General features: G+C 44.7%; 1 protein-coding gene across 4 annotated transcripts in view; it reads right to left on the bottom strand.

Annotated features, from left to right (window-relative positions):
- SPON2 (spondin 2) overlaps positions 1 to 12,468 on the bottom strand; it is a 594,586-nt gene that overhangs the window by 575,110 nt on the left and 7,008 nt on the right. For 3 of the 4 annotated variants that reach the window (XR_014168480.1, XR_014168481.1, XR_014168482.1), the window contains 2 exons: positions 8,653 to 8,827; positions 2,027 to 2,330 (listed from right to left, as the gene is read on the bottom strand). Coding sequence is in view for 1 of the 4 variants with exons in the window: in XM_081911861.1 (XP_081767987.1) it covers positions 2,152 to 2,330; positions 8,653 to 8,827 (354 nt within the window). In the remaining 3 variants the exon portion in view is untranslated. Of the gene's footprint in view, positions 1 to 1,875; positions 2,331 to 8,652; positions 8,828 to 12,468 lie in introns of those variants that run through there. The other variant, XM_081911861.1, reaches the window with a different exon arrangement.

Raw genomic sequence — 12,468 nt, 5'->3', positions numbered from 1 at the left:
TGTTGACAGCCGGCTGCCTATAAAAGCAGGCCGGCTGAGCTGTTTGCAGTCAGTTCTATTCCAGCTTACAAAATAAAGAGCTACTTGAAGAAATCGCTGTGCCGGCTGCTATGTCAACCCCCAACTTAATAGTCTGCTATGTTCACCCACAACTTAACAGTTAACCCAGTGAAAACTGTTTCCTCCAGCTACATCATCCAGATTTTAAATCCCAAACCCTTCTTGTTTTTGCCCACCAACACACACTGTCCCTCAGACCTTGTGGTGGGCCGGACTATACTTTGAAAAAAATATATGAACGAATTCCTTTGCCCCACAAATAACCCAGAGATGCATTTTAAATAAAAGCACACGTTCTACTCGTGTAAAAACACACTGATTCCTGGACCATCCGCAGGCCGGATTTAGAAGGCAATTGGGCCAGGGCCAGCCCATGCCCTAAACCTACCCCCAAATCCTCATGCTAGCCTGTTCCCTAACCCAACCTATAATCCTGACCCTAACCCCAACTCTAAACCTAGTCTTAAACCTAACATGAACCACAGTCCTCAGCCCCAGCCACAAACCTTAATCCAAAGCCCCAACCCTACACTTAACCCAAGAACATAACCCTAACCACTAACCCTAACTCTATTCCCTAGCACTAAGCCTATCCCCTAGCCCCTTAAACCTAACACATAACTAACCCTAAGCTTAAATCTAACCCTAACACGTAAACCTAACCTCAAACCTATTGGATTATTTTTCTCTTCTCTTCCCCACCCCCCACTTTCTCTTCATTTTGCTTTCTTTCTTGTAGGATTCTGGAACACTACCCAACTCTTGCGTGAGCATATGATAGAACAAAAGAATGAAATCTCCATTGATGGAAAAATTGGCCTATTGGCCAGAGAGCAATAGGGCACCACTTCTCAGCTTGCAGTGCTCCTCATGTCCTTTCCAAAGACCACCAAAACCCTGAGTGCCAGGAGCTGTCCTCCGACCCCCTGGCCTTCTGGTCAGCCTGTGGCCTGTTTGGCAGGATCTGCCTCAGGTTGTCCAGGAAAGGCTTTCTTGTCCATCAACCAATGTCTCAACTGGGAGGATGTTTTCTGTGGCGAGCAAGATAGAAGCACCCCACCAGAGCAGTTTGCTTCCAAATCCCGTGTCCCCATGTGGGGGGGGGGGGGACCAAGGAAGCTGCAGCCATTTTGGGTTTCCTAATACAAGCCGGTTGGATTTCCAAAGATTCCCCCCTCCTCCGGATTGCAATTTGGGTTTGGGGGTCAGATTGGGTCTGGAGATTCTAGGGTTGGGTTTGCTGAATTGAGCCCTAGAAATTGATGTAGCAGTTGATGTTCTGTTGTATAGATTGTTGTTTGACAGTTCAAAGGGTCTTAATATGAGATGTGTTATTTCGATGCTTTAATGTAATTCTTGAAAACACCTGAGGATCTTACCTGATGAGGTATGGTTTCCAAATGAATGAAATGAATAAAAATGGCAGTCCAGTGATGGCTTGGAGGAGTTGGCTGGTGCTAGGCGATTTAGCAAACCAATGCCAGCCAGCAGCCAAACAAGAGAATTATGGTTTGTTGCGGCATTCAGACCATAGTATTTGTCTCTCTCCACACATAAACATGTGATAATGGCTAGCCAAGTTATTTTGTCACGGGGCATTCTTCTTATCCCTGAGAAATTCACGCCTCTTATTTTGTACACCAACGAGGATACTGGTCTTGTATTTTATTCTCTGCCTTTCCTGTCTGGTTTTTTGCTTTGTTTTCTCAAGTGTGCATTAAATATGTTTGCAAATAACACACCATAAATCTCAAAAATCCCAGCAAAATAATTCAGAGGAGTACAGTGAATATAAATACATGTCAAAAGAACACATTCTAATTCTTAAAGGTAGTGACCTTTACTTTTTTTGTTTTTTACAGATATGCATGTCTGATAATTGATGTACATACGTTTGAGAAATGTTTCTGCCACCAGGTGGCACTGCAGTAGTCCATAATAAAAAGGCTGTTTTCTATCTAGCAACTCAAGTTTAGCAAAAACATTTCAACAAAATATTACAACTATTCTGAAAAATAAGGAATATTAACCGGAATAGGTGGTGTTAACCAAGTGTATCCTATATTTAAATTATCTAAATTATTGTCCCCCTCACACGCAGTTATCCGGGTCGCATTCTTTTTCTTCATTCAGCTCTGGGCAGGGTATTCCATTATTGGCCGGCTGTAGGCGTATATACCGAGTTCGTCTTTTAGTTCCTAAATGTCCACACGTGCCTCTACAGAGGCCCCAAGAAGACCACAGCGATGTCTCACAATCCAGGGGAGTTTCTGCAATATACAGGAAATTGATAAAGCAATAGGCGTCTGCTTCAGATCCAGTAGCCAAGTTTACATGAACAATATCAAGCATCCTGCCTCCATCCTTGTCCCTCGAGGCCAGGAGAAGGCGATGGAAGCTTCCTGCTTTCCTCAGCTATGGTATGATGTTGTTGTAAACAAAAATTGCCCTTTTCCCTTATGGGGTATCCAAGAGCCCATAGAGAGTCCTTACATAGGTTCCCTATTGGTAGGAGAGAATAACAGAGGCCAACCAGAGAATATTGAGAAGCAAAGCAGCTAGTAAGCTTGATCTTTATTGATCTGTTGCAACAGGGTGCTCCCCTCACTCGCAGGAGAGGAGGAGGACCCAGAACAATGGCGCGCAAGGCCTTATATGGACTTTTGAAATTGCCACCCTGTAGATCAAGACCACCCCCAGAAACATCATACATACATCACAGAAGGGGTGTAACCTAAGACCACCCCTCAGATACATCATATCTACATCACAGAAAAGGCGGTCTTAAAACAGAAATTTGAATGTTGTTTTTCTCCTGTCCTTGTTTATCTCCTGTCTGGCAGGTTAATTGATTGGATTGCCAGTCTTTTGTAATGATAAATACTTAGTTCCTGGGCCAGGTCATAGACTCACACCCTGTTCATTTCTTAAATGTGCCCTTAAGACAGGATTTGTGAGGAAAGAGACAATGGGGAGGTTTCCCACTTTGACCTTGCAGAGAAAACATTTGCTCAGTTTAGGAATCAAAATGGTTCCAGGTCGGTCTTCCTGTGCTGATCTATGTACGTGCTTGGTTGGTACACTTATGAACATTACCATATATCTAAGACCATAAAATTCAAGATCTGGTGACTTGTATTAAACTAACTGAAATTTCCACATATATGAAATAGTCTTTCCAGTCAGAATTCGCAACAAGTGTTTTCCATAGTGTTTCCCCCTATTTTCCCTAACATAATGTCACAATGTATGGTTGCATAGGTTTTGTTTAAACTAAAACAAAAGCTCTGGAGAACTGTGATTTAAACAACTTGATACATTCCCAGCTCATCTTGCTTTCTTCTTACTCTTTCAAAAGAAACAAAAACCACAACCCTCCTCTGCAATCTTTCTCAACTTTATGAGATTGTCTGTTACTGTACACCTGTATTGAAGCTACTGCATGGAACTGTACTAAAAGCTGGTAGTCTTTTTAAACTAATAAAAATTGTGCTATATATAGTAAAGGTAAAGGTACCCCTGCCCGTAGGGGCCAGTCTTGACAGACTGTAGGGTTGTGCGCTCATCTCAGGCCGGGAGCCAGCGCTGTCCGCAGACACTTCCGGGTCACGTGGCCAGCGTGACAAGCTGCATCTGGTGAGCCAGCGCAGCACACGGAACGCCGTTTACCTTCCCGCTGGTAAGCGGTCCCTATTTATCTACTTGCACTCGGGGGTGCTTTCGAACTGCTAGGTTGGCAGGCACTGGGACCGAGCGACGGGAGCGCACCCCGCCGCGTGGATTCGAACCACCGACCATGAAATCGGCAAGTCCTAGGCGCTGAGGTTTTACCCACAGCGCCACCTGCGTCCCGTGATATATATATATATATATATATATTTGCTTTCGTAGATTTTCACGGGTACAGGAATGCAGGTTTTGGTGTCCTCGGGTGTCTTCCCGTGTAAAAGTTGGGGTGTCTAGGCGACACTCGTCGAAACGTCGCCTAGACACCCCAACTTTTACACGGGAAGACACCCGAGGACACCAAAACCTGCATATATATATATATATATATATATATATATATATATATATATGAATGAAATAGTCTGTCTATGGAGAGAGAGGAGAGAGAGAGCCGGTCCACCGTCCCTCAGACCATGTGGCGGGCTGGACTATATTGGGGGGGGGGGAATGAACGAATTCCTATGCCCCACAAATAACCCAGAGATGCATTTTAAATAAAAGGACACATTCTACTCATGTAAAAACATACTGATTCCCGGACCGTCCATGGGCCGGATTTAGAAGGTCATTGGGCCAGATCCGGCACCCGGGCCTTAGATTGCCTACCCCTGCTCTAGTGATCTGTTCTAACATCTCTTTTGATCTCTCAGTTCACTGTTTCTGATAGCAGTGGTCTATAGTCCAAGGTTTGCATCAGGCTTCCTATCTTAGCTTCTCCTTCACTCTCAAAGTTAAGCAACAATGGAATACATTGTAGGCTCAGAAAGTTTTTTTGAGGTTGAATCCTGACAAGACAGAAGTACTGTTTTGGGGGACAGGGGGTGGGCAGGTGTGGGGGATTCCCTGGTGCTGAACGGGGTAACTGTGCCTCTGAAGGATCAGGTACGCAGCCTGAGAGTCATTTTGGACTCACAGCTGTCCATGGAGGCACAGGTCAATACTGTGTCTAAGGCAGCTGTCTACCAGCTCCATCTGGACCACCGGCTGAGACCCTACCTGCCCGTGGACTGCCTCGCCAGAGTGGTGCATGCTCTGGTTATTTCCCACTTGGACTACTGCAATGCGCTCTACGTGGGGCTACCTTTGAAGGTGACCCAGAAAATACAACTAATCCAGAATGCGGCAGCTAGACTGGTGACTGGGAGTGGCCGCCGAGACCATATAACACTCAGCCTAGTATACCCGAAGGAGCGTCTCCACCCCTATCGTTCAGCCCACACACTGAGGTCCAGCACCGAGGGCCTTCTGGCAGTTCCCTCCCTGCGAGAAGTGAGCTTACGGGGAACCAGGCAGAGGGCCTTCTCGATAGTGGCGCCCGCCCTGTGGAATGCCCTCCTATCAGATGTCAATGAAATTAACAACTATCTGACTTTTAGAAGACATCTGAAGGCAGCCCTGTTGAGGGAAGTTTTTAAGTTTTGATGTTTTATTGCATTTTTAATATTCTGTTGGGAGCCTCCCAGAGTGGCTGGGGAAACCCAGCCAGATGGACAGGGTATAAATAATAAATTGTTGTTGCTGTTGCTGTTGCTGTTGCTGTTGCTGTTGCTGTTGCTGTTGCTGTTGCTGTTGCTGTTGCTGTTATGAACTACTTGGCAAACTATGAAGATTCCTAAGAGAATGTGTGCTAAATGCTTTCACTTTCTAAAGGTATAATATGCATAAATGATTGCCTTGAATTTCCTTTTAGGAAATTCCTAGGCATGGAAATCCTAGGCTCAAACAACCATTGGTGTAAGGAAAGAGTTAAGGCCCTTGAAAGTTCACTCAAGCACCAGAATGCATGGGAATGATAAATTATGATGCCAGTTTTGGCTAACTCTGACTGAACATAAGCAGCACTGGGGCTGAAAGTCCAAGGGAAAGTGTACATGACGTGTTGCAAAATATGCTAATCACCTTGGTGGTGATTACAATTTCCATGCTGTTTAACATGTGGGTGAATTTGTAAGCACCTTAACTAAACACTTACTAAAAAGTAAAGGGACCCCTGACCGTTAGGTCCAGTTACGGACGACTCTCGGCTTGTGGCGCTCATCTCGCTTTACTGGCCAAGGGAGCCAGCATACAGCTTCCAGGACATGTGGCCAGCATGCCTAAGCCGCTTCTGGCGAAACCAGAGCAGTGCACGGAAACACCGTTTAGCTTCTCGCTGGAGTGGTACCTATTTATCTACTTGCACTTTGACGTGCTTTTGAACTGCTAGGTTGGCAGGAGCTGGGACCAAGCAACAGTGGTACCTATTTATCTATTTATTTATTTATCCAACAGTGGTACCTATTTATCTACCACTATTTATTGCAGAGTGGTACCTATTTATCTACTTTGACATGCTTTTGAACTGCTAGGTTGGCAGGAGCAGGATCTGAGCAATGGGAGCTCATCCTTTCGCGCAGATTCGAACCGCCGACCTTCTGATCGGCAAGCCCTAAGCTCTGTGGTTTATGCATCCCCAAACACTTACTAGCTGAAGGTAAAAGAAACTTCTCAGATGGACCAGGGGTGTTTGTGAGAGGACCTCTGCCCTAAGGTATGAATGAAGCAGTAGTCTGCACAGTTTTTAACCAAAGTAAAGCAGAGGCACTAATGGTCACTCTTTCATCTAGTCAAATAATTTAACACACTCGGTGAGGGCTGGTTGCAGAAAAGCCATCCTTCCACATGCCTGTGGTACCATTGCACAACCTGCAGCTTTTTAAAATCAGCTTTGTTGTGGCTGGTCATATGAATGTCCAGCGGGCAGTGGCAGCAATCTGCCAGCAGATGTGTGGCATCAGCATAAAGGACTTCATGTGATCTGCCTGATGAAATTCCACTCTAGCCAGTACAGTGGTACCTTGGTTCTCAAATGCCTTGGTTCTCAAACGCCTGGGTACTCAAACGCCAGAAACCTAGAAGTGTTCCAGTTTTCGAACATTTTTCGGAAGCCGAACATCCGATGCAGTTGTTGGCTATTGTTTCTGGAACACCCGCACCAATCAGAACCTTGGTTTCTGAACATTTCAGAAGTCAAACGGATTAAGTTTGGTGCTTTTGTTATTGCTATTTATTTTGCATTTTGGCTTTTGAGGCTTTTTTGGTTAATTTGTTTTTTGTGACTGTGGAACCCAGTTCAGCTACCATAGCTGTCAACGTTTTCCTTTTTTTTAAGGGAAATTTCCTTATTCCGAATAGGATTCCTCGCAAGAAAAGGGAAAAGTTGACAGCTATGCAGCTATTGATAGATTGACTGTGTGACTGCGGAAGTGGATAAAAGCCCCCCATCCAAACATTGACTATCAGTGCAGGTAAGGAAAAAATAATAATTTTATTTTTTATCATCTACAATACAGTCTTATTTATTTTATAGCACAGTACATTGATTAGTGCTTCCATTTTATGGCTCAATGGTTTTGTTAAGATAGTAAAATTCATGTTAAATTACTGTTTTAGGGGTTGTTTTTAAAAGCCTGGATTAATTCGTTTTGCATTATCTTTGAGAAAGTGTGCCTTGGTTTTGGAACGCTTTGGTTTTGGAACGGACTTCCAGATTAAGTTTGAGACCCAAGGTACCACTGTACTCCTTTGGAAGTAAACTTCACTACCACTTGCAGAAGGGAAATTGTGTGGGAAACTGTAGTCAAGCATAACTAGCAAGCTGAGGGCTGGTTAATGCATGAAGGGGTTAAGGCCACAAAATTGCATTCCTAGGCTCAGCTGGGTAACATCCCTCACTGGAAGGAAGTTAAGTCCCCTCCTTTCTTTGTTCTTTTTTCACCATGTGAACTCACCAAGATAGCTCACTACAAGCTCAGACCACGTACTTAGAGCTATTTCACTATATTTTGTACCCCAAGATTTCTGCCAACCCGCCACTGCATGGAATAACACATGAATCTGACCTTCTGACCTTCAGTGTTTGTAAGTAAAGCATTCAAACTTACTAATGGTATGGTCTGTTCATTGTGAGAGGGATAGAAAGGGGAAGCATAATAAGCAGCTAGAACAGAATATTTAAAAGGTCTATTATTCCATTGCTTAACTTTGCTGCATGATTCTGTGTTTTTAAAGTCTGTTGGGGGCTCTTTTTTTGCTGGAGAGTATGTTTAGCCTTAAGGGACGTGGGTGGTGCTGTGGTTAAACCACAGAGCCTAGGACTTGCCTATCAGAAGGTTGGCGGTTCTAATCCCCACAACGAGGTGAGCTCCCGTTGCTCGGTCTCTGCTCCTGCCAACCTAACAGTTCGAAAGCATGCCAAGTAGATAAATAGGTACCGTTCCGGCGGGAAGCTAAACGGCGTTTCCGTGTGCTGCTCTGGTTCGCCAGAAGCGGCTTAGTCATGCTGGCCACATGACCCAGGAGCTGTACGCCGGCTCCCTTGGCCAGTAAAGCAAGATGAGTGCCACAACCCCAGAGTCGGCCATCACTGGACCTAATGGTCAGGGGTCCCTTTACCTTTACCTTTATGTTTAGCCTTGCACTTTGGATCTAGGGATCCAGCCAATGCTTTTATTAATTATCCCACAAGGATTATCTATATAAATCTATTTTTGCCATTTCTCCATATGATCTCCCTGTGCATTCATTTTTTTCACATTACATACATACTTATAAGAAGAAGAGTTTGGATTTGATATCCCGCTTTATCACTACCCGAAGGAGTCTCAAAGCAGCTAACATTATCCTTTCCCTTCCTCCCCCACAACAAACACTCTGTGAGGTGAGTGGGGCTGAGAGACTTCAGAGAAGTGTGACTGGCCCAAGGTCACCCAGCAGCTGCATGTGGAGGAGCGAAGAATCGAACCCGGTTCACCAGATTACGAGTCCACCGCTCTTAACCACTACACCAAAACAGTCCACGTTATCAAAGTGTTAAACACTTACCTGAAACAGAATCATCAATTTCATTCCTGATTGAAGTCACATTGGGCTGAGCAGGAGGAAATCCTAGTTTGCCTCTTTTCACTTTTATCATGGTTACTCGAGCGATAGGTGGCAATTTTTTAAGCTTGGGGTAATAAAACGAGTTTGCTGGGTGACTTGGAGAGGAAGAAGTGATCTGTGAATTGAAACACATATACAAAAGATACCAATTTACAAAGGGAATCTGCAGCAAAATGTTGCAGCGTGGGTTGCTCCTGTGCAGGGTTCCACCACTTCCATTTTCTGTCCCATCACCATCCATCATAGATCTGCACCCATTGAACACGCTCAGTTCTCATTTTCCCCTAAAGGTTTCTTTTTGATCTTTTACAAATCTTGGGGTTCCATCAAATCTGCTGGTGAATAGATGGCACGTTTGGGCTGCATAAATACAAGCAGTGAGAGAACTATTAGTATAGCTCTCAGTATAGAATAGGAGAGTGCACTGGCTCTGGCCAGATATATGCCAGTCTTGTGGTTTGGGGAGCCCAAAACCTCTGTTATGTACTGAAGTTCTCACCCTGGGCCAGCAAGGGGGATACTGTAGATAGTTATGCAAATAAGGGATCGAAAGTGACATTCAGTGATTGGATAGTTTTAGAAAATTGTTACAGTTACGTTGTACTGGAGCTCTATATAAGCAGGCTGACTGAACCCTTCAGTTCAGTTCTGTTCTGGCCTGTGAATAAACAAGAGTTGTTTGAAGAATCGCTGTGTCGTCTGATATGTTCACCCACAACTTAACAACCTCCATGCTCACTGCCCAGGCTTGTGCCCCAATGAATGAATGAATGAATGAATGAATCTTTATTTGCGTCAGCCATCAGCCATAGCAATAAAACAAAGTTACGATATACAAAGGATAGAAATAAAAAGTCAATTATATAAAATACATTTTGGGGTTTTGAATCACTAGTCAAATGGTGGATCTTATTCTGATTGCCCCGGCTAAAAACCTTGCAACCTTTGCTGTCACCTGCTCATCTTGATATGCAAAGAGAAAGGACACTGTGGCAGTGGTTGGGTGACCTGGAATGGACAATAAAAGAGAGGTAATAATCTCATTCCTCAAGTCTTGGGACAAGTTGCTCGGTCCCAGCTCCTGCCAACCTAGCAGTTCAAAAGCACGTCAAAGTGCAAGTAGATAAATAGGTACCACTCCGGTGGGAAGCTAAACGGCGTTTCCGTGCGCTGCTCTGGTTCGCCAGAAGTGGCTTAGTCATGCTGGCCACATGACACGGAAGCTCTACGCTGGCTCCCTCGGCCAATAAAGCGAGATGAGCGCCGCAACCCCAGAGTCGGTCACGACTGGACCTAATGGTCAGGGGTCCCTTTACCTTAAGCTCAACTTGATTGGCGTAAGAGATGAGCACTACAGGTTGCCTTCCATCAGTGAGAGAGATGATTGTGTTTCACTGTTCAGCTACTGCCCTCGTTAAGCCAGGCAGACCCTGGTCAACACAGTGCTGACCCACCACTGTCCACCTACTTCAGTGGGTGCTTGGAGTTCAGAGTCTCCAGCTAGTTGACGTCACCCCCAAAGGTGCACCCTTTCATTGTCTCCCGAGACAGACAGATGCCCACAATCTCAACATGCCAACAAATGCCAGTGAACCAAATTGTACCAATTTGAACTGAACCAGGAACTGTACCAGTGTGGATAGCAGGAGCCCAGGATGGCCCTGTGGCAGATCCACCCAGGGTAATCCAGAACTATCAAAAGCAGAGGGCGGGGAGCAGTCGTAGGAGCTAGAATGCAACCCCCTACAGCCATAGCTGTCAAGTGTCCCTTATTTGAAGGGACAGTCCCTTATTCCAGTGCCATGTCCCGCTGCTGTCCCTTATTGATGGATGTCCCTTAAATGTCCCTTAAATGATGTCCCTTAAATTTCAAAGGAAACAGCTCCTCTCCCTCCCTCTCTGCCCGCCAGGGAGGAGGGAGACTCCAACTGTGTTGCTTGGCTGTGTTGCTCACCCAATAAGAAGTCTAAGAACGACTGGGGGGGGTGAAGCTTGCATGCCTTGTGTGTGGCTAGTTAATGCAAGCTGAGGGGTTTTTTGAATGCTGGATGCCATTTTGTTGCACATGCTGCTGCAAACTTTGCAGTGCAAAGCCAGGCCGGGGAGCCATCTTAAGTTGAGGCTGCATAGGCCTTGTGAAGCATGTGATTCAGATTCTATTCAGTTGAATCTCTGGTTACAAAGTTGGTTGGACAGTGTTCTCGAAGCTACCAGCATGAGTTTGACCAGACTGTAGGAGGACAGGAAGACTGGAGTGCCTGGAACAGGTGAGGCTGCAGGTCCCTTATTTTGGCTGCTGCTCCCTTATTTTCAAATCTGTAAGTTGACAGCTATGCCCTACAGCTATTCATCTGTGCCTCTGTTGCAGCAAACACAGCTCCACAATTCATGCCTCTATGTCAGTGGTGGCCAAACCTGGCCCTCCAGCTGTTTTGGGACTACAACTCCCATCATCCCTAGCTAACAGGACCAGTGGTCAGGGATGATGGGAACTGTAGTCCCAAAACAGCTGGAGGGCCAGGTTTGGCCATCACTGCTCTATGTGAAGAAACAAGAAAGCTCTTGTTTTGCAATAAGATTTCTGGGGAATCTGTCATTTCTGGATCACAAGCTGGGTTCAGTTCTGGGATTGGCTGAATCTGGTCTGGACGAAATCTGGCCCAATCCAGATTTACAAATCAGGGTTATAAATCAGATCAGGGATGTCTACACAGCCCTAGTGGTTTTATTGTGGTTTTACGATTGTTTTTTGTTGCTTGGTGCAATGTGTGTGTGAAGCTTTGTGAAAGTGTTTCAATAAATATATAAAACAGTTTTTAACCAATAGCAAAGCTGTACCTGAGGTTACACCTTCTCCGAATTAGCCGGCAGCTATTGACAAAGTTGCCTGCTTCTTTCCCATAGTAGGGCAATGTCTGAGTGGCCTTGTTCACACATCACAGTAAACCATATTAATGTCAATCTTAACCACTCTGTTCCTGCCTGTTAGAGTACAAGTGAAACAAACCATGCTTAGTATTCTGTCTGAACTGGAGATCATGGTTTGTTACACTCTGTACAAACCATGATCTGTAGTTAAAGTAAATTCTTGACTTATTGATTATGGTTTGTCTGAGCAACAAACCATGCTGTAACATGGTTCGTTTCTCACCTGTAGGAGGCCAGTCAGCAGTTGAAGGTTTTTCAAGAAGGCAAAAGTGCTAAGAAAAACACTATTAAGTATGTGCATTCCAAGGCCATTAGTAAAGGGTTCACACCTACATAAACAAATTGAATTTTTTTGGGGGGGGAAGTGCCATGAATTTTAATAATTCAAAAACACCAATAAAGCTCCCCCTCACATTGTATCCTATGGATGGGTTGCATGTTACAGCCTAAGAATGGCTTTAGATGTGAAATTTTGCTGTTTCCCTAAAAACTGGTATCAATGTGCAGACCTCTGTGCATGGCAGGGAGCACTATGTAGAAAGAAAAAAAATTAATTGCACCTATTTGTTGCGGCAAAAAAGCTCTTGCCTCTGGAATGCTCTTTTAAAAACAGCATTAGAGAAATGTGAAAAGAGGGGTAGAATTTGGTAGGGACAGGAAGAGAGATTATTGATCGTAAGCAGCATAGCATGCTCTCCAAAGAGATACTAGGCAGTTTTAGACAGCAAGATGCAAAAGGATTCAGATAACTGCAAAGGGGTTTAGAAGGGCGGCTATAATCCATAGGTTTGTAAAAACAAAGACCAGTGTGGTCTGAAACACCAGATT

Source organism: Podarcis melisellensis, assembly GCF_964234715.1.
Source record: "Podarcis melisellensis genome assembly, chromosome: 5".
NCBI lineage: Eukaryota > Metazoa > Chordata > Lepidosauria > Squamata > Lacertidae > Podarcis > Podarcis melisellensis.
This window is presented reverse-complemented; position numbering and strand designations above follow the sequence as displayed.